Source organism: Amblyomma maculatum, chromosome 10, assembly GCF_055883805.1.
Source record: "Amblyomma maculatum isolate TAMU_Amacu chromosome 10, ASM5588380v1, whole genome shotgun sequence".
Classification (NCBI taxonomy): domain Eukaryota; kingdom Metazoa; phylum Arthropoda; class Arachnida; order Ixodida; family Ixodidae; genus Amblyomma; species Amblyomma maculatum.
The window spans coordinates 37,501,982-37,524,800 of NC_139353.1; the positions used below are offsets into that span (position 1 = coordinate 37,501,982).

A 22,819-nucleotide genomic window follows, 5' to 3' on the forward strand; every position below is an offset into this window, starting at 1 on the left:
CTAAAAGCACTGCTAAACTAGCTTCACTAGCTAGGGTTCTAGCATTAAACGTTGCCAGGGTCAGTTTCCAATGGCGGCCTGTCCAGCGGAGCCAGGCTTTCTTAGCACCCCCTGCTGCGTCACAGGTCCGACCGCCGCCATGGTCAGTTGTTCCGCAGCCGCTGGTGACTGAGGACCGGGGTTGTACGGAGCTTATCATAGGAGGTTGCGGCCAATTACTGCACCAGGGTGGCCAGCTCCGGTTCTGGTGAGGGAGCGCGTTGCCGGACGTGTTCACCGGCATCAAGTCGCACCCCAAACCTGTTTATGCAATTCCATCGACACGCGGATTTTTTTTTTTTTTTTTTTTTTCATCCGGTGGAGAATTGCGCGGTACCGGGATTTGAGCCCCGGTCCTCTTGCATGCGAGGCGGATGTTCTACCGCTACGCCACCGCTGCACCTCGCTGCTGTCGCAGACCATGTCAACAGCTTAAATAATCTAAATCAACAGCGACGACGCACGATGAAAGTGTGAGATGCTGGCACACATCAAAAAGCAAAACTGCAGAGATAACCGCGACTTTTAGCTTCTAAAACACACAAAATAAATCCAGCGCTTGCTTCAGCAGCAGTAGGCGGAGTCACGTGATCCCACTTGCTGCCCTAGGTCGACACTAGCGCTGCCCGCTCCAGTGGTGGAGCGCGCGGCCAAAAAATAAAAGTACATCAACAATAAAATTGCAGTAACAGTCCTGCTTACAAAAAAAAAATGGGGTTACAAAAAGTGAGCTATTTGATGTCGTGGACACTCCTAACAAAACGGAAATCTCTTCTGACTCGTGTCCTATAGGTTTTTTTCTTCATCAGGATACGTAATATATCTAGCATTCTGCTGCAGCCGCAACACTATTTGTAGCAGGTGTTTGATGTAATCGTGTGTTTTGAGGGGATTCCCCTCCATCTTTTTGATGCAGCACTCGAAATCTTTACAATATATCGATACCACTCACCGCCAAAGCCTAATTGAATGATCGAGTGTTCGGGATCCGCGTCCACAGGATAACTTAGGAAGGCGTAGCAAAGTGTCTAAACAAAGCTAAATTTTGCGGACCGTTGTGTATATCTCACTGCATGCGACCAGTATGACCGTGTGCCCCAAAGAGAAGGTGATCCATCCCTGGTAGCATAGAAACAGCAGCTTTTTTTTTTTTTTTCTCGGAGTGGGGTTGTAAGGATTCACAATCCTTCTAATATAGAAGTCTCTGTTCGAATGCTCTGTGCGTTTGCTGTAAGAGTTCGTGTGGGAGCCGACTGACAGATATGGTGCAAAACCCCGCAATACTATAAACCAAGATACTTTGTTGGGCGAGTTGGTACTTATTCATTATTAATATAAACAGCGCGAACACGAAGACAAAGGACAAGAAAAACACAGTACAAGCGCTGACTCACAACTATGCCTAAGCCCTTTACTCCTAGGCCCAGAAAAAAACAAACATGAAGAAAACGAAACAGTCGCGTGAAACAACCCCTGGGTTCACCTGCTGCACAAAAAATCAATTAAATAAGACACCTATTCCCTTGAAAGAGCAAGAGAAGTCTTGCTGACACACTTATTGTCCGTTGAAATAAAATATGATTCAACTATCTCCCTCGTCATCTTCTCTTTGTGGCGATACAAAATCCTAACCTTGTCGAACTTAGGAGTGCACTTCTTCTTTTCCTTCTTCATTATTTCACATGAATGGCCATGTGATACCAGAAACGTTTTGTCCTTTCCACTTTCCAAGTTGTTCCGGTGTTCCTGTAGTCTCTTATTAATACATCGTCCTATTTGTCCTATATAACTGGCTCCACAAGAGAGTGGAAGCCTGTACACAACACCTGTCTTGCATCCAACATATGGGTTTCTATGTTTCACCCCACATTCTTGCTTCTTCGCTTCTCTTTCCCTTTGAATGGCCGGGCAGATCCTGTTCATCTTGAGCGGGGCGGTCATTGCTACGTCAACACCATACCTCTTGCCTACATTTTTGAGGCCATGCGAAATTCTGTGCACATTCGTGTTCGCGCTGTTTATATTAATAATGAATACTATAAACGGAGCGTCTTCGTTTGGCTCAGCTGCTTTGTCACTCGTTCGCAAATGGCAACGTTACAAATGTTTGTGGCATAATGAATATTTGCAAATATCGATATTTGCAATATTGTCGATATTTGTTTCTTGGAACAGAAAAGTATAGTAATTCCCATGCCTAGTGCCTACGGCTTTTGATATGGCGTCTCCGTTGGCTATTCAAGTTCTTTGAATTATTTGGCCTCTTGTATTCTTATAATTCAAAGGAAGTGTAAGGGCACTGAACAAAAACAATGCCTCTCTCTAACAGAAGAAACTAAAAAAAAAAAGTGTTAACAGACGCAATGTGTGGCCTTGCAAAGGAGAGCCAGAACCTTTCGGTCACGCCAAATCTGAAATGGAAAACGTGAAATTCCGTACTACAATCATTTCGTTCCTACTGGCAACTTTGCCGAGTACAACAGAGACTGCTCCGTCTCTGGGATGTCACCTTTATGGTTTCAGTTATCGGTGGAGACCTGACTTATATTCTCCATATCGTTCGTGTTCATGGTATCGATGAACAGTTCGACCGAAGCAGTCAGCTGATGTTAACGTTCGCAACCTCTCCAATAGTGCAGAAATGCACAGGTTGTGATAAGAATTCCTAAATGGCTATTGCCAAACAGCTATTAGGAAAACATGATAATGTCCAGGAAGCAGAAAAATGCTTCAGCTCGCGAACAAAGGCGACACCAGCTACAAGGCAAGTAAAACGTACAGGAATCAATGATGGAACATCACGGACGCCAGAAAAGAAATACAGACGTAAATTATTACGGGGTGCATAATTTTGTTATGCGATGACAGTCCTTAGCAGTAAGTCTTCTGACTCGTAAATTGTTCCATTATAATTCCCATCGTTTCCTCATATTTCGCTATAATGTTTGTCATGAATTTATTTGCTCACTAAGGTATGATCCTCGTTGCGTAATTCTTTGTGTTTTTTATTTCTTCTGAGTCGTTCGTTCTAGTTTTACTTTCCGCTGAGTTGTTCATAGCCGCTTTAACCTAATGGAGTTTTTCTCAGTCATTATCATCATATATAAAACCATCAACAGCCATACTAATCTCCTGCAGGGCAAAAGCCTCTCCCATAATCCTCCTATTAAACCGGTCCTCGGGTAGCTGCATCCCTTCACCCCTGCAAACGTCTAACCTTATCCGCCCACCTAATGTTCTGCTGTCTTTGCTACGCTTTCTTTCAATTAGAATCCAAGTTGTTACCTTTTAGCGATCATCGGTTATCCTCTCTTCGTAATACATGTCATTGCCACGCCCATTTCTTCTTTTTGATTCTAGCTAGATTATTGTTACATTTAGTTTCTTCTCTGTCTAATCTACAGCCTGCCGATCGCTTAAGGTTACTCATCATTTTCCGTTCCTTAGCTCTCTCTGCGCTGTCCGCAATTGGAGTACAATTCTTTTCGTTAACCTTCAAGTTTCTATCCCATAGGTGAGTACAGGTGAGATGCAACTGTTGTTTACTTTCCTCTTGAGGGACACTGGTAAGCTGCTAGTCATGACCTGCGAATACTTCCCGCGCCTCGCTCCCGATTTAAAACTGCTGGTGCCTTCTGATTACGCTGATGTCCTGCACGCTTGTTTGAGGCCTACCCTTCTGATTTGCCTGTCTAGAGCATTATTATTTCTTCAAAATCATCCCCTTAGTTATTTCCTAGACAACGTCATCAACAGATCGCAGTTTACTGAGGTATTCTTCATCAATCATATCCCTAAGCTTTCTCATTCCAGGTCTCTGAATACTTTCGCAAAGCAAGCACGGAAAAGTAGTAATGGAAAAACGTGTATCTTTGTGTAACACTTTCTTTATGGGAATTTTATTACTTCTTAAAGGAGGATTATACGGTCGTTTTGAGGTACTATAGATATGATTCAGTGCCTCCACATTTGGCTTATCTGCACCCTGATTTTGCAGTGCCTGTAGGATGCCGAGGTGTCGACTGCGTCAAATGCTTTTACGTAATCAATGAATTCTTTATAAAACGGTTGGTTATATTCTTAACATTTTTCTATCACATGACTAATAGTGTGCATATGTAGCCTCTACAAACTTCTCTCCGATCCTTTGGTTGATTTAAGTTTTTTTGCAATTTTCCCCTACCATTCTGAGTCTCCTTTTTTCATTGTAAATTCTCCAAAGTAACTTTTTGAATCATAATTTTTCTGGCCAAGGGCTTGGCTCTCCGCAGCAACCTCCGGGCCTGTCCTCCTGCATAAGTGGAGAGGGGTTCTATTTCACTCCCATTAGCCAACAGCTGGCCATCAAAGATCTAAAGTGGTCCATTCACAAAGCATTGCAAAGAGCGCAGGACGCCAGATTTTCTTTTCCATGAGATTTTAATGCTAAATCTTTAATATATGCCCACACGCAACTGAATAGATCACCGTGTTCCTCTTTCTGAACGCAAACTCACCCATTGTAATGGGCGACCTCTAAAACGCCCTACGCATTTGCCGTTCCTGGACACTAAGCCCCACTGCCTCCAACGGCTGTTTCTCTCGTAGTCTCTCTTTCATTCTTATTTTCATTCGCGGCAAGCGATAGAAAAAAAAGGTAAAAAAAAATATATATTTTTCTTTCAGAGAGCATCGCAAGTTTGGGGTCGTTCATGAAGCCTCTCTGCTTCGTTTCGCTCTTACCTAGACGTTTTCGCCCTACGAAGCTGCAGATAATGAAGACAATCGAAAAGCGAAACAAAGACCCTTCGGTAAGCCAAGATCTAGAGCTTGTAGGCCAAGTAAGCCCCTGAAGCTGGCGGTAGCAACGGCTTTCGTAGTGCAGGCAAATGCCGTGATCGTCTACATAAGGTTTGCTTGTTAGTTATTTTTCGAGCATATCTTGCGGTAGTCTGACAAGTTGTGGAGGGGGTGACAGCGCTGCACGTTGCGAAAAAAAAAAAACAGCATCACTTTCTGCACTTTATTACGACAGAATAGAGGTGAAAGCTGTGTGCCGTGTCTATAGAGCACAAGAACCACTTAGACGACGGATTGCCTTAACGGCTAGCGTTGCACTTTTGCGTTCAAATTTCATCATTTCATATGGAGGTCTTAATCGTCATTTTTCCTCTTCGCTCGCATGTCTCCAGGCGCTAGGGACAACCTTAAAAGTAGAGAAGCCTGTGTAATCCTTCTGTGAAGCGAAATCCCCGCTGGCTAGCAAAACGCCGTCTTAGCCGTAATAAGTTCTTAGCAGCGGAGGTTCCTGCCCCCGTTCCAGCCTGCGTGCCAGGAGCGCGGATAGGGGGCCTCCTAAATCGGTGGAAAATAAATAAATAAATAAATAAATAAATAAATAAATAAATAAATAAATAAATAAATAAATAAATAAATAAATAAATAAATAAATAAATAAATAAATAAATAAATAAATAAATAAATAAATAAATAAATAAATAAATAAATAAATAAATAAATCGCGTGATAAGTAGGGCTGAAAGAAACGCATGAAGCTCGGTTACACTTTGTACACTTTGCGGCGCTCTTAACATTTGAAGCGTGGACACCATATTTCCTGTGCATGCAATATTAAACCGAATAGAGAGTAGTGGCTGTCAGATCTAGCTCTACATCAGCTCTGCAATTCGGCGTCAGTTCAACCTATACAGAACACTAAAGCTTCTACTAGTCACCCTCGGCGTTCACATGGACCCGCGCAGGTTGATAGTGCAGAAATAGCTTAAACGTGCTTTGGAAGTAGCGTCCCTCGTTGACTGAGTTGCCTTTGAACGTTAGACCCCACAAACCAAACCTTAATTCTGAAGTAATCAGGGAGAAAGAAACACAGGGCAAGCAAGATTTTTTTTTATGGGTTGCATAAGAAAGGAGCCAACAGCCGCTAACACAAAGGGAAACATAGTGGTTATTTCCTACTACACAATTTTCAGAAGTACATAGTTCACGCTTAAAGATCTGTTCCGCATGTCTGGAACGCAAGCCAGGGACCTGTGATCTTTTAGAATGACCTCACTTTGCTTCTTTCGCTTTCGTTTTACACAGCTCCGCAAGCCAGACATCCTTCAGAACCTTACTGAGGCAAAGTATGTCGAGCGCACAGCAGTATCCAGAGGCAATGGCGGACAGAGCGGTAAGTTGCGGCAAATTCTGACCAGTCCAGTAGTTCAAATTAATTTAATTAGGCTCATTGTAGTAGGTTACCCCGTAACATCTTCTGCGATATTAACTTTTTGCCCCGCTACTCAACGTCATTTACATAAATGAATAAACTTTAGGTATGGCTTCTATAAATATGAGTCCCAGGTCTTCTGTGAGCAGGAGCTTCTAATATCTTTCCAAAATTTCTGAACCTTATTACTCTGTGCAATTATATCCAGTCTCCAAATAGGTTCGCATAATTTTTTGTATCCATCATGATACCATTAATAGTAAGCCAGGTGGCTGTTGTATGCACTTATGTGACACCAAATGACTTCGGCTTTTGAATTGATTTAACGTTCTGATTCCTAGGCATTCACCCGCAAGCATAAAATAACAAACAATAATTGGTGTCATGAATGACCACTGCAGGCTGAAAACGTACCGAGTCTTGGCGACGGTTATTATCCTAAAAAAATAGGATGCGCAAAAGGGGCGATCGCCTAAGAGGAGAACACAGGACAGGCGCCTGTCCTTTGTTAAGTGATCGTCCCTTTTGCGCATCCAATTTCTTTCTCAGTATGAACCAACTTGCCCAACAGCAAGTTATAATTAATATCGCAATATCGGGTTCATGCTAACTAATCATCAGAATACTTTACTATCGAAGGTTTACGTCATGTTCAAGAAAACAGCTGCCAAGAGCGCAGATAAAGAAACATGCGGGCACAGAAAATTATTTAAATAAATGAAAACATTCTTACCTGCTCTTCTTAGTTGAGCAGAGCATATATTTCAGATCTTTAAAGTGCACTAGTTCTAAAAAACAATTGACGATTATTCCTTAGCTACTCGCCGAGTAATCCAGCTGGTAGATCATTCGGACCATTCGTTCATATTAGGGTCGAGTAATACCAGATGAGCACTGAAGTCCTAAACATGTTTCCTGCTCTATGCAGGGCCCGAATATTTCAGCCTGCAAATATACATTTTTTTTTTGTAGAATCCTGGAGTCCCCTTTTCGGTGTGGGACCCTCCCGCATAGTTCAGAATTTGTTACGCTTATTCGACACCGGCAACGATTGCGTACCTTTGCTTAGTGTCCCGTATTTTGTCTAGGAGCCATCCCCGCTTCTCATTCCCCATTTTCGTTAAATGGCCTCTGGGAGAAAAACTCATCAATGTGGCCGGCAAGACGGGCTGGAGGCCCCTGCATTAATGTTCAAGTGTGTATTTCACGCGAGGTCATCGTTGAAGCGGCAATGCGTGCATTCCCACCCAAGTCATCGAGCAAAATGAAAGGGGTGCAGCGTATTTAGAGCAAACACACAGGTGCCCCGATTGATTACGATGATGATCGTGTTTTAATATTTTTAATGGCACCTCCAACTGTACCTTTTCTACACATTAATGAAACGGAAGACGAGGTCAAGGGAAGCATTCTGCCCTTTCCGGAAATCCTTAAAGAGCGCCGCACAACAACCATTCCATAAAACTGGCATTGATGTGTGTTGTATTGCAGATACATGTGAGTGAAGAAAAATAAGATCAATTTTAACGGAAGATGTGCGTAGGTCTCATTACATATGAACGCTGTCTTGCTTTTAAGTTTCTCGCGAACATTATGCCGCCAGCATTAAGCCATGGCGGTTGAAACGAAGCTTTTTTCTACGTATTTGTTTTATACTTATATTTTCCAGGCAAGCGTTAGATGTCACATTGTTTGCTCAATTCGTACCAGCCAATTTATGCGCTGAATATCGTTATCTTTACCTCGACAGATATCCCAAAGTCAAGGGCACTAACCATCGACGAAGTAGTGACCTGCGCAGGCACACTCTGTCTCGCTGGGTAAGACACGAGCAAAACAAGTTTGCTCATTGAACCAATCTACACTAGTATGCTTTGTGTCAAGACAGCACTGTTGATAAGGCTCACCTCCACTGACTAATCATCGCGCACTTATCAACTATTAGAGAGGAGCACTTTCAGTGAAGAAAGGATGTTATCAAAGATAGAACAAAAACAAGAAATTACATAAATCTATCTTTATCATCGCTATCATTGGCTGCCGTAAAAAAGGAAAATGTGATGACGTGGGTAGTGCGAAAGAACATAGACGGACGCCAGAGCCAGGGAACGGTCTTGGATATTGCGTGCCTTACTCTACAGAATGCTCCGCCACTTCACCACATCACAGGTCACATGCTCTGGCGCGGGTAGTTTAAACACACCTCTCGCAAGGTATCATCGTTCTAATCAGGTTAAAACGGAAATTATTTGTTTCGCACTTACGTCATAGGCTAGCCTGCATCAGATATATTCTTGCAAAGTATTCGAAGAGTCCACTATGTTGTCCACGTCATCAGAATATTGATGCTTTAAAATGGGCACCATAAAGGCTATATGTTCGAATAACATTACGGAAATATGTAGTAGCATTTATATTGAGTGTCCGTATAAAGCGGCCGTTTATACCGTTAAAAATGTATTATTTGTACACAACCAAACGGTCTCCTACAGCGTGTAAATGATGCCGTGGCAAAAGTTTCTGGCGATCGACACCAAAATATTTTGGTGCATCTAATGAGCTGTGATGAAAAACAGAGTCTGATGATGTCACCACGAAGTAAATGAGCCGAAGACCATGAATAACAGTTCATGGAAAATAGCAGTAAATAGAATCGTTTATGGAAAGTTTTTATGAATTGACGACATCTTTAATGGACGATGTCCAAACAGCACAATCTATTCAAAGGCCCTTCCATACGCAGGTTTGACACTATGGCATCATCGCTCAGCTACCTCACGTTTACGCTCGCCCAAAATCCAGATGTGCAAGAAAAGGTGCGCCAAGAAATAAGAGAGGCAGTCGGCGAGAAGGTAAGCGAAAAACTACACGCATCAGTTCATGTGCCTATCTGTGAATGAGTGGCAACAAATCTGGAGACTATTTATCCGTCATCGTTTTACCCACAAAAATGGCCTGCTATTTATTATTCTTCTATCTACAACGCCGGTTGGACGATGACAAATGACAACAGTTCCAGAGCTAACAACGACGGATGAAAAGGAGGCGTAATGCAATAGAACTTTCTAATTATCTCTTCTCGGCTACCATAATTTTGTAGCGTCCACAGCGTTACTAATGAGCGAGGACAGTTTCTATTCTGTTGCGGAAACAGTTCTAGAGAATAGGGGAAACGACATACTTGATCCCTAGTTGTGAAAAACAAGACCCGAACAGCTCGCGTACAAAAACAAATACATTTTCGTCGCTTATTAACGTAAAGTTTTGTTTGGTTTGGCCGTTTAACATCCCAAAGCGACTTAGGCTGTGAGAGAAGCCGTAGTGTAGGGCTCGGAAATTTCGACCACCTGTGGTTCTTTAACATGCACTGATATCGCACAGCCCATGGGCGCCTAGCTTTTTGGTTGCAGGGAATAGCGGCCGCCAAGGCCGGGATTCAATTCCGCAACCTCTGGCACAGTTGTCGAGCTCCATACCCACTCCACCACCAAGGCGGTGTCAGCGTTAATTATCATCATCATCATTAGCCTGATTATACCCACTGCAGGGCGAAGGCCTCTCCCATATTTCTTCACTTAACCCGGTTCTGTGCGAGCTGCATCCACTTGACCCCTGCGAACTTCTTAATCTCATCCGCCCACCTAACTTTCTGCCGCCCCCTGCTACGCTTTCCTTCCCTTGGAATCCAGTTTGTTATCCTCAGCGACCATCGGTTATCCTCTCTTCGCACTACATGTCCTGCCCATGTCCATTTCTTCTTCTTAATTTTCACTAGAATGTCGGTAACTTGAGTTATTTCTCTGACCCACTCTGCACGCTTTCTATCTCTTAATGTTACCCCTACCATTTTTCGTTCTATATAGCCCTCTGTGTTGTCCTCAACTTGAGTAGAACTCTCTTGGTTAGCTTCCACGTTGCAGCCCCATAGGTGAGTACAGGTAAGATGCAACGGTTGTATACCTTCCTCTTGAGCGATACCGGTAAGCTGCTAGTCATAATCTGCGAGTGCTTGTCAAATGCGCTCCATCCCAATCTTATTCGTCTTGTTATATTCTTTTTAATGGTCCGGATCTGCGGACCTAAGTAGACATGTCCAAAGTAGACATATTCGCCTACTACTTCCAGTACTTCGCTACCTATTGTAAACTGCTGTTCCTTCCCGAGGCTGTTAAACATTACGTTAGTCTTCTGCATAATGATTTTCAAGCCTACCTTTCTACTTTTCCTGTCTAGGTCATCAATCATTATTTGCAGTTCATACCCCGAGTTGCTTAGCAAGGCAATGTCGTCAGCAAATCGCAGATTACTGAGGTATTCTCCACCTACCCTTATCCCTAACTGCTCCCATTCCAAGTCTCTGAATACTTCCTCCAAGCAAGCTGTGAATAGTACTGGGGAGATTGTGTCTCCTTGCCTAACACCTTTCTTTATGGGAATGTTGTTACTTTCTTTATGCAGAACTATGGTTGCTGTGCAGCCACTATATATATCTTCCAGCACTTTCACGTACGGCTCGTCTACCCCCTGATTTCGCAAAGCCTGGATCACCGCCGAGGTTTCAACTGAACCAAATGCTTTTTTGTAATCAATGAATGCTATTTATAAGGGCTGGTTATATTCCGAGCATTTTTCTATCACCTGGTTGATGGTATGGATATGATCGATAGTAGAGTACCGTTTCCGAAACCCTGCTTGATCCTTTGCTTGATTGCAGTCTAAGGTTGTCCTGATTCTATTAGCGATTACCGTAGTAAATACCTTGTACGTAACAGACAGTAAGCTGACTGGTCTGTAATTTTTAAGGTCCTTAGAGTCCCCTTTCTTGTGAATGAGGATAATGTTTGCATTCTTCCATGGTTCCGGTACCGTCGATGACACCAGGCACTGCGTATACAGGGTGGCCAGTTTTTCTAGCACGATATCCCCCCCGTCCTTCAGCAAATCTGTAGTTATCTGATCCTCTCCAGCTGATTTCCCCCTTTTCATAGTTTCTAGTGCTTTCTTGACCTCGTCCTTCGTCACTGGTGTAACGTCTGACTGTCTTTCCCTACCGCCAATCTCATTACGGTCCTGACTACTTTGGCTACTGTAGAGATCTGTATAGAACTCCTCAGCTACTTTGACTATCTTGTCCATATTAGTGATGACGTTGCCAGCCTTGTCCCTTATCGCATACATCTGTTTTTGCCTATGCCCAATTTCTTCTTGACCGCTTTAAGGCTTCCCCCGTTCTTTACAGCATGCTCAATTTTCTCCATGTTGTACTTCCCTATATCAGCCACCTTGCGCTTATTGATTAGCTTTGATATCTCGGCCAATTCGATCTGGTCTGTTGGATTGGAAGCTTTCATACTCTGGCGTTTCTTAATCAAATCTTTCGTCTCCTTAGACAGCTTACCGGTATCCTCTCTAACTATCCTACCGCCTACTTCTACCGCGCACTCAGTAATGATATCTCTCAAATTATTGTTCCTTGCCTCTAGGGTAATGTCGCCATCCTCAGTTAGAGCTGAATACCTATTCTGTAGCGAGATCCTGAACTCTTCTGCCCTCCCCCTCACCGCTAATTCGTTGATGGGTTTCTTTCTTACTAATCTGTTGCGTTCCTTCTTCAGATTTAGGCTAATTCGGGACCTCACGATCCTGTGGTCACTGCATCGCACTTTCCCGATTACCTCTACATCCTGCACAATGGCGGGGGTTGAACACATTATGAAGTCGATTTCATTTTTAGTCTCTCCATTAGGACTTTTCCATGTCCATTTCCGGTTCTTCCGTTTGCTGAAGAAGGTATTCATGATTCGTAAGTTATTGCGCTCTGCAAACTCAACTAGTCACTCCCCCCTGCTATTCCTAGAACCAATGCCATAGTCACCTATTGCCTTGTCTCCTGCCTGTTTTTTCCCTACCTTGGCATTGAAGTCGCCCATTAGTACAGTATACTGCGTCTTTATATTTCGAATTGCCGATTCTACATCTTCATAGAAGCTTTCAACTGCCTGATCATCATAACTACATGTAGGAGCGTTAATTATAATATGTGTGAAATTACAGAACTACAAGCTTTTTGTCCGCATTCCCTTGGTATTGTATTCACTTGAGTATGGTGAATCTCAAAAGTGAGTTTTCTATAAGCCAGGAGCCGCCTGATTACAAAAAAAAAACAAAAAAAATTGGTGATAAAGCTAGCGGTTCAGGGCGTCAGTTATTTTGGTCTCATTGTAGTTTGCCGCCGAAGAGTCTGAATAATAGAAAGCCCCGCGTCTTGACGAGCAACACCGAGTGTGAATTTGCTTTTCGACCCTGTTATCACTCGAAAAAAAAAATGAATTCTGGCACTTTCGCGAGTCTAAACAAAGAAAGCGTCCTCCATTGCTATTATACTTACGTGCCGGAAGTTGAGAGGACTTGCATTTTGTTTAGCAAGCCGAATGATCATGTAGCGCTTATTCCTAATTGGGCTCAGAAGTATTAACTAGACCGCTAGATGTGACGCGATATTGCTTGTGCATTTTCGTATGTGGTTTTGGTGCGTTAGTCATGCTTAGTGCACGCATAACTGGTATTTGGTGCGTCAACTTCTAGCATCTCACGAGCGTAATCGCGCACCGTAACCGGAACCGTGTAACTTGTCATTTTCTTCAGTGCTACACATTGCATAACAGGGTACTTTGTCATTAAGGGCACTTTGGACTACGACACCGTGATGAAGAGGCTGAATTATTTGGAACAAGTGATGAACGAGACTCTACGCCTGTATCCCCCGGGGCTCACGTGAGTGTGCCAGCGGTTTATTTCTAAAAATGGTGCACGCGCTTTGCATTGATTCATTATGATTCTTCACTTTTGCTCAAAAAGTGGAAGCTAACCGTTTTGCGAGGTCGAGAAAAATCCTGGCTTTACGGCGCGCCGATGCCAGCCAATAGAAACTTGACTGAGTTCTAAATGAAGTTCTTTTCTTTTTTTTTTAATTCTCAGGGCTGAAGAGGATTACTAAACAGACAAGGGAAGTAACAATTCAAAGTAACCAGGCCGAACACCAGAACTGAAAATCGTAATAAAAAGTGTGCTTCGTGGAGGGCAAATGCTCCGTGAACGTTCTTTATAATGGCGACTGCTCCAAGTGGTTTAATGCGTAAGCATTAAATGGCTATTTTGGAGGAGTTTCTCACCAGAACGTTGTTGGCAGGATTGCGCCTAAGCCAGAAGACATAGGAAAAAGCGGATATTTGCAATCGATTGAGGAGGGGAAAATGCCGTCAAGGAAAAATGTGGTGTAATTTAAGTGATTAGTTACTTAATTAGAGCCAATTAAGTCAATTAGACACCCGAATAGCCAAACGAGGTAATACCGACATCCAAAGTGATCCATGGTACCTTACTTCCGGCTACATGACGTATGAGGACGTCGTAATAGTGACGTAGTTATGTCGACGTTGAATGTGACGTCATAAAACCGGAAATTGGCATGTTTGCTCATGAAAGAGCCGATTAAACTAGTGACAGCGATCAGAAAGTGTATAAAGGGTGTCAAATATATGCCGCCTGACAAAACATTTGTAACATGAGCAGTCATTACTTAATTAATTAGAGTTAATTAAGTCAATTAGACGCTGAAACAGGCAAACTGGTAACGTCGCTGTCCAAAGTGATCTGTTTACGCATTCCTCGCGTACAGGGGGCCGCAGATATCTCGAAGTTTTTCTCAAATATTATCATTGGCGGGGCTCGCGCCGATCGTCTGATACTCCTTTCCTATTGGACCTTCGTTACCGCGGCGTATGGCAGACGTTATGCTAGATTGGAGTTCTTAATTGATTCGCCAGCAGCCAAAACATCGTGTGCAAATGACTGCAGATATCATAGCCTCCAGCAACCCCTATTTTGAATGTGAGCTCTGCCAGTGGAGCCAATGAAGCTAACTTCGATCGCGCACCGGATGCAGGCTAGATCACGTCACCCTTCCTGCTGAGGGAGAATACGGTTTCGGAAAACTTCCAACGGTTTAAAACATCAAGATAACGTCGCACTCTTCCCTTTACGTCATTAGCGACCTGTTGCGGTGTACATCACAGTATAGCCTCGTACAGGCAACAGCGAGCACAATATTTATGCTTCTGTAACCATCCGTGCGCAATGCAAAAGTACTCGAAAGAGCTCATTAAAGCTCTTTAATTTCATCTGAAAAATGCCAAATCTGAGGCAATCAAATTAATAGTGGGCAGAAAAAAGGAACTTGACTCCCACCTTTGCACAAAAAACATTTTAGCAAGTAATGCTAGCTTCGTCAAGTGCCCTGCTAATACTTGATAAGTAACAGCCGATGCCGGAGCAGGTGACTAAAACAGACGTTTGGTGTTTAAACATTTAGAGATCGCTCTCTCTTTCTCTCATACAAGTCCTGGTATGGTCCCAAGTGACATACCCCCATACTTCGTAACATTTGTAAAATATGATCGAAGATAGAGCGAACAATTATTACGTGTGCTGGCACCAGATCCTGGAAAATCCCCTTTGTGGGTATGTTCCATGTCTTTTGAAGCAAGAAGATAATGGCATCTTGATTTTGTTACCTGTTGCATGAGCTCTGTATTACAAAAATAATTGAGAAATAGACATATTTCATTCCAATTTATCTCTCGTGCGCGACCTTTGATGCTTTCTCCAGGTTTGTTACAAGGACGGCCGAGGAAGGCTTTGAGTACAAGGGGATGAAGTTTAAAGCTGGAACATGCTTCATGGTGCCGCTCTACCAGATACAGAGAGATGCACGCTTCTGGCCTGATCCCTTGGACTTCAATCCTGACAGGTGAGAGATCAACCTTTTGACACGGGACTGCTGAGCGCCCCAAACCTCTCAACTGACTTGACCACTTAGGTTTGTGGCTTAAGACCTCTTTTGAGCCCAGTCATGTTTCTTGCAGCTTATGAATTGCGATAACCGCCATGCGATTGTTGTTGTTGTTGTAGTGGTAATTTTATTCTGTATACGAAAGGAAGGAAAAGATGTTTGCCAGCCCCGGTATCTGCTATCCGATATCTGAAGCACCTGAACTGGGGCGGCGGAAATAAAGGGATAGCGATGAAGGGGTACAGGAAATCAAAGAGCTGAGCAATAGGGAGAAAGGAAAATGTAAGTAAAAATAAAAAGTAATATATACACTATGGCACAATATAGAGTATATTGTTTGCTTCAGGCCCACCCGAAAATGTCTTAATTCACTGAGCAATCTGCACATCAGCGGACCTCCGCAATAGCTCTGCGTCCAGGCAACTGTTCACTACGCACACACTTGCACACTGTACAAAACACTGACGGCTGTCGTGGGCGATCAGCCGTTATTGTGGGAAATAGCACACGTGGAGCGTTCAGTCCCAGCGCGCACTATCTGGCGAGGTGAAATAGGCGGGTCATCAAGCCCGCCTGTTCGATGTACTCACACAAGCTCACGTGAGCTCGCTCGCGGACGCGCGCACAGCCCGGCGGCCACAGGAGCACAGCTACGCTGTCCGGGATTACCCCCTGCGCTCTGTAAGCCGCCAGCAACTCACGTCGTGGTTCGGCTAGCGCGGTGCAGCGCAGTAGAAGATGTTCGAGAGTTTCTACCTCGCCACAGCCGTCACACACGTCACTATTGGCAAGTCCGTGGCGCATCCGTCGTTCCCCAGGCCACACACATCCAATGCGTGCACGGAGGATCATTGCGCGTTGCAGCCGAGTCAGCGAGCGGCCGCTGACACTGTGAATGCACTCACCTCTTGCGATGCGTGGGTACCACGCGATTGTCCACTATGTGAAATTGCTAGCACGTCTTTCATGACATTAGCATCAAAAGCTTGTTTATGTCAGCTTCTTCACAACACCTATTTAGCGCTGAGTTAAATACTTTTGTTACAGCAGGCATTGCGTCTTTTTCTGACCAGACCATGGGGAAAAATTCTTAAGAAGTGCTTGAGATTGGGCTAGTTGTAACATCTCACAAAAACTGCGCTGCTTAGTTTTACACGGACAAAGGAACTGGACAAACACTGAGGTTAAGCGTAATCTACCAACTGAAGTTTTGTTTCTAGAAAAGAAAAAAGGAAAAGGAACTGGACAAGCGCTTAACCTCAGCGTTTGTCCAGTTCCTTTGTCCGTGTAAAACTAAGCAGCGCAGCTTTTGTGAGAAGAAAAATGCTTGGCTTACGCCCATATGATGTGACATGTAGATTGGTAACAAGTTTTTAGTAAAGACATCGTTTCCTGAAGAAGTACTGGAGGGGGATTAGCGATATGATATGATTAATACTGTTTTCTTTCAAACGCTAGATTTTCCCCAGAGAATGAGGACAAGCTTAACAAGAGGGCCTTCGTAGCGTTCGGCATAGGACCACGCAACTGCGTTGGCATGAAGATTGCCGTGCTCAACCTGAAATATACGATGGCGAAGCTGGTGCAAAAATACAGATTTCACCTCGGGCCATCGCAAATGGTAAGAACCAGATTCGGTCCTGCATTCCCATGTATTTATCTCACTCCTTTGCTAAGTAATAGTCAGAAGCAGTAAGATTTATCTAGCTGATCTATCGATCATTATGCCCATTTTCTCGCCGTTTTTTCGCGCTCAACTTCCCAGTGATGTGGAATTTTGTAAAAGCCTTAAACCACGGCTTTGTTGCAAACTGAACATTTTTCATGATAAATCAAAGTGGTTATGCCTTACATTACCACGCATCATTGAACTGTACTGTACTGAACTCTACTGCACCGCTCATTATCATGCTGTGTTGTACCGCACTGTACCGCACCATAGCGACCCATCATGTAGCACACCACTCAACCATTTGTTTAGGACAAAACTGCCAGGTCGGAACAAGTGAGCGATACAAATCACTAGCTTTCTGCAGCTTAGTCCTCGGTTGTCAATTTTAGCCGCGTTATCGGTCTGATATGGATACTCCACGCGTCGTCTTAAAGTGCATGACCTAATCTTACATGTGCTGTGTACACCGCTGGGGTTGCCTCTATCATGTAATATATTCCTTTGGATCACGTGGCTGCAGAAGGATTTCAGAAACTAGTGGCGAGCATTTTCTAATAGCATACACTACGTGAAGATATCTTGATTGATTCACAAGATGAGGAAATTTCAATATGTGCTTGCATTTTAATTAGCCTTGTTTCTTTTTCCAGGGAGAAATGAAGTTGGGCTCTCATGCAATGGTGTCTGAACCCAAAGAAGGACCATGGGTCATATTTCGACACGCTGAGTTCTAACGATGAAAACTTTAGCAACTTGTTCAAAAAATGAGTTCCAGTCTTTAGGAAGGAGACCAAAGCGCCGCGATCACATTGCTGCTTTATCTTGAGGGGCATTTTACTGCCACAATAAAAAAAAAAAAAAAAAAAAAAAACTGCGGTACCCTTTTTTCCTGCGTTTTCGAAGTCCTGTTGGTTTCGCGTAAAAGGTACAATAACCTACAATAACCTGCTATAACAACAGTAACATATGAAAGGAATTAGATGTTCTTGCTCCCAGCGCCACGCAAGCAGCCGTTTAGTTTTGAGAATGATCGATTCTGTCCCGACTATAAAAATTGCTTTGTGTTTTTCGCTAAGAAACCCTGAGTGATGTACAAAAAGAAGGTTAAGTTGATAAAAAACGTGAAGAGAGAGAGAGAGAGGGAATGCGAGAGAGAGGAGAGCACAGGAAACACCTGCTCCATTCCAACAGCTGGATATGTCTGTGTTCATTGCGGTTCTTTCGTTTGGCGCTTCAGTGTATGGATGGACGAAGGAACAGGATCGAGCATGTGCTCTTCCCTGCAAAATTACCTTCAAGAAACTCATTCTTTCCTATTTTCAGACTTGTTTATTGGTTAGTAAATATGGACTTTAAAATTACATTCAACAAATTTAAATTTGTGCATAACGCCATTATCGCGTATTCAATCTTCCTCTTTACTATATACTTCTGTTGTCCAATATCTGAGGCAGTATTTACAATTAGTGTAATTATAGTTAAGGTTGGTTTTCAATGACAGCGTTTTGTTTTCAGAATGTTTTCGTCTCGTGCCATTCACTTCCCGAGTGTAAGCCCCTCGCTCATAGTGGATACGTGGCTTTCATGCTAACCTACTTGACAAGATGGGGCTTCAGGGTTGAGCACGGGGAGTCTTCGCTGTTAAAGCAGTAAAAATCATTTTCTCAAAAAATAAAAAGCGGACAGTGCTTTGAATAATACTGTACGTTACTAAGGTTCACTTAACTTCAGACCTCGTTTTCCCAAGTTAACTTTCCCCGACAGTAATCATGAAAGCTTAGAAAGAAGCAACGCGGTTGCCCCTAACGACGTTAAAAATAAAACGTGACGTTTTATTTATTTATAATAGCCCGATAGAAATCGTAGACCCACAGCAAATTAATCAACGAAAAATACAATCATTATATGAGGTGCGCTGATGGTGACTTGCATTGCGCAAAGGCGTTGAAAAAAACTGGCTTGAATGCGCATATTAGTTTATTTTGTTGCTTTATACTAGAGTAGAAAGCATTTAGCATCTATAGATGCTAAGTGTTTTTCTCCCAGTGCCCTTCATTGCAGCTGTTTCTCTTTGTATTGCCCTCTGCACACAACTTCACAACATATATTGAAGTATACGGCTGCGAACGGCAGTCGAGATTAATTAATTGCTTCAACGAAGTTGTTAATTTACTTACTAAAATTTGATCTTTTTTCTATACACTTTTCTTATACGTGGACGCTATTATCACATAGGTCAATCAAGCATCAAAAGGCTACATTCAAGAACGGCTACAACTAGCCGCTGAGGTATTCCAGAAACACGGAGGAGATTTCAGACTCATATGCACGTCAGAAAAATCAGAACTGCTGATTCCGACCTTCCTTCTTAAGGTAACTTCGAATTCCATTAATCATGAAAGCTTAAAAACAAGCTCTATGGCTGTCCTCAGCTTGTCAGATATGAACTTTGAGGCCTTAAGCACTCGCAATAGCCAGATTGAAATCGTTGCAGCACGCATAATCTGCTAGCGAGAACACGGCCATTTGTTGGGCAGTGATGGTAGCGGAATTTTCTCCTTAAATGAGCTCGAGCTGAGCAGAATTTTGGGTTACGCTTTTTCTTTTTTGTTTTGTTTTGGAATCCATGTTATGCAGGGGTCTCCACCTATTCGTTGCTATGCCAGTCGGCAGTGCAGTCATTTGTACTGGCGTCGAATTATGGCACTGAAGGACCTCTTCAGAATCTTGATATTTGCTCTCTCTGATATGAGCGCATGGAATAAGGAGATGGCGCTTTAGGTTCTACGGTTTGGTGCCATAAATATCATACCCCAAATGCCGAGGATTTGGGGACCAGAGATTGAAAGAGGAAATTTTATTTTTTCATTTTCATGCATATCGCGTACTATGGTTAAGTCACGTCCAAGCAGGAAGGGCACTATGTGTAACAATTACAAAAGGAAATAAAATTCTACAGTAAGCAATTCGCAACCTTAGCAGCATTTAAAGCATACAGTTTGCCACGTAATAAGTCCATGAAACTTACCAAGAATAATTAGGTACAAGGGAAAAATTATACAGGGCAAGCGAAGAGCCTGTAGATCAAAAAGATTTCATGTTCAAAAGCAGCCACGAGACATAGCACAAATTAAGAAACATGAGCCTTAGTTCATGGTGGCGTAACTAGACCTGGACAAACAGTTCCAGTTAGCCATGATGCGGTGAAAAAAGAAAACTTATAGAGGTTAGTTCGAACAAAATAAGGCAATAATAAGTCAGAATGGTAGTATCGAGTGCTTCTCGCAAGTTGCAAAATTAAATATCGGGGTTGATCAAGTCCTAGTTTGTTATTAAATAGCGAAGAAAGAGATTATAGACGAGCATTTATTCGCTCATCTTCAAGACGTGGTATGTAGTGAGGTACATCAATTCCATAATGGAATCGGATTTCAGAAATTTCGACTACACAGACCTGATAGCTTTTCCTTGCATTGATTCGAGTCTTACTGCGAAAGCAAAACTGCTAGCAATTCGAGCCTTTGGCGTGTCGTGGCGCCTCCATACATGACCTTTCATGGGACCTTGTGACGTCACGCCAGACCGAAAGACGGGGCCCCAGCTCGCGCCATCGGATGGTGGCGGTGAGACCTTACAGGAGCCGCAGCGGTGACGTCAAGCCATTTTCACGTGACCATGTGACGTCACGCCAGACCAAGAGACGAGGCCCCAGCTAGCGCCATCGGATGATGGCGGCGAGTTCATACATGGCGCTGTGTCGTAGCCGAGAGAGGGCGCTCGCTGTTTGTGACGTCACGCTAGGAGGATAAATGGGGCTGTGGATCGGCTCCTCGCAGTACTCAGGGCGCAGCCACCGAACAAGGCGCAGCCGAGGGTATTGCTTTCGCAATCTTCCAGGCTTAACCGAGCTAAGCCTTCAGCCAATTTTTTTCTATATTCGATGTAGTATACGGGCGCCAATGCACACATATTAAAGCTCAGGCCAGTTTAAAGATAGCTGAGATATTTTACGTCAGCTGGAGAATTACTGAGCCTACGCTTGCGGAAACAGTTTTCTAAATGCTGCTGTGCAGATATTGTCGATGTGTGTATTCCAGGATGGATTCCTTGTACTTGTCTCGTCCAGGTATTTGACAGCAGGGACTCATATTAGATCAGGAGAGTTGAGTGTGTATTTGTATTTTATGGAATGATTTTACGTGTAATATGAACGAAAACAGTTTTCTCCTGACTAAGCGCCATCCTACAACGGCTGTACCAGTGGGCAATATTGCCAAAGGTAGCGTTGAGATCACGTTAGTCTTGTGTGTTACCAATTTTCCGAAAGAGTATGCAATCATCGACATACAACCGGATATCAACACCAGGACATGCTTCTTCTACAATGTCATTAATATATACGCGTAACAAACACTGGCTTGGCTGCAGTGCATTTTCCTGGGGCACTCCAGACGTGACGGGAAAGGAGCCCGAATGATGCCCATCATGCGTGACAGTTAGCTGTTGGTTAGTAAGATAGTCACTTATCTCAGAAATAATTATTTGGGCGCGACCTATTCGTTTTATTTGGTTATTAGGGTTTTGTGGGGAACTACATAAAAAGACATGCTGAAGACTAAGGATATTATGTGAATTTGGCTCTTATAGTTGAGTACTGAAGCAAAGGACTGAAAAACCTTACAGGTCGTGTCTCAGTCGAATTACCTTTCAAGAAGCCGTGTTGACAATTAGATAAGGTTGAATTACGTCTTAAATGTCATGAATGCCAGTGGTGATAGCATTCTGCATAAGTTTGTTACACGACGAAAAGAAGGATATAGGGCGATGGTTGCTAATATAAGAAAATTCCTGAAATGCGTCGCATGCCGTTCACCGCCGCGTCGCACTAATAAAAAGGCTTGATTGTCATACACAGTTTTAAGAGAACAGCTTGCTACTGCAACTGAAACTTGGTAGAACTTCAAAAGTAAAATTGGAAGTCTATCTGCACTGAAAAAGCTACTGTGCAAATTTGAAATTATCGTAGAAAAAATGTCTTGCTAGAACGATAACCTGCTGTAAAAATCTCATAGATACTGACGGCAAATCAAGCGTCTGAGTTGCTGACGTTTATACTAGACATGGCTGGAAATAAGATCAAGAACTGCACTTGAGGGTGCCGCTACTATTGCCACGTTGTCCCAGGCACTTACAAAGATAGGCTGATTTCAGAGAGAAAAGAATGCGACAAGGACGTGCGTTGCTTGGATATTGCCTTTTTCAACAGGTTACAGTGGATCGCTACAAGCTGATTTCAGTAAATGAAACACAACTTTGTCAGGTCAAATGAAGGAGAAAAGCTTGCTCGGAAGCAACCAGGGAGCCAAAGTCATTTGCACGGCTTCAGAGAAGGACATTGATAAAAATGATTGGATGGGTGAAGCTGCTGGCCTGCGTAGTATACACTTTGCAGGTTTAGAGCGGTACCGCTGCTCCATAGAAGCCGATACGTCGAAAACATGGCGGCTGGTGGTGCGGAGGCAGCTCAGTCTTCGAGGAGTGAGGCGTAGTAAACAATGACGTCATAACAAAGACGCAAAACCTGTGACCTCATAACTGAACGGAAGGGAGAAATAGCTCAGACGGACGTGACATGTAGAAAGGCGAGACAGACACATCCTGTCTGCACATGTCCCGTCCGTTTAAGGTGTTTCTTCCTTCTGTTCAACATGAACCAACCAGCTCGACAAAGCCCTCTTCTTGACCTCATAACTACGCGCTTCGTGGCCGTAAAAAGGTGATGGAACGCCGCAAGGTACTTAGTGACTGACGAGACAAGCGCGATAAATGACGACGTGAGGAGAGCGGACTGTCAAGAGAAATTTCAGATAGTCAGCGCTTGTTGTGTATTCCTTCTTCGCATGCTCCTCGTGTGTCGCGCAAAATATTGTAGTGTTTAAATACAATCTAGCTCGGCTGCTTGTTTCAGCTCATAAGCTCTATTCGAGCGCACTGAATAGTTTCCGAGCAATGAGCTGTAACAGGATTCTGTTTATTGTGCTTTTCTCAT

General features: G+C 43.4%; 1 protein-coding gene across 1 annotated transcript in view; it reads left to right on the forward strand.

The window, feature by feature from the left end:
* The window catches only part of LOC146176189 (cytochrome P450 3A14-like), a 42,043-nt gene extending 24,438 nt beyond the window's left edge, over window positions 1-17,605 (forward strand). The window contains exons 7-14 of the mRNA XM_084581274.1: window positions 4,705-4,829; window positions 6,121-6,208; window positions 7,998-8,067; window positions 8,991-9,099; window positions 12,930-13,021; window positions 14,916-15,056; window positions 16,557-16,719; window positions 17,421-17,605. Coding sequence (XP_084437400.1) covers window positions 4,705-4,829; window positions 6,121-6,208; window positions 7,998-8,067; window positions 8,991-9,099; window positions 12,930-13,021; window positions 14,916-15,056; window positions 16,557-16,719; window positions 17,421-17,504 — 872 coding nt within the window. The 3' untranslated portion in view covers window positions 17,505-17,605. The remainder of the gene's footprint in view (window positions 1-4,704; window positions 4,830-6,120; window positions 6,209-7,997; window positions 8,068-8,990; window positions 9,100-12,929; window positions 13,022-14,915; window positions 15,057-16,556; window positions 16,720-17,420) is intronic.
* Window positions 17,606-22,819: the final 5,214 nt, after the last annotated feature.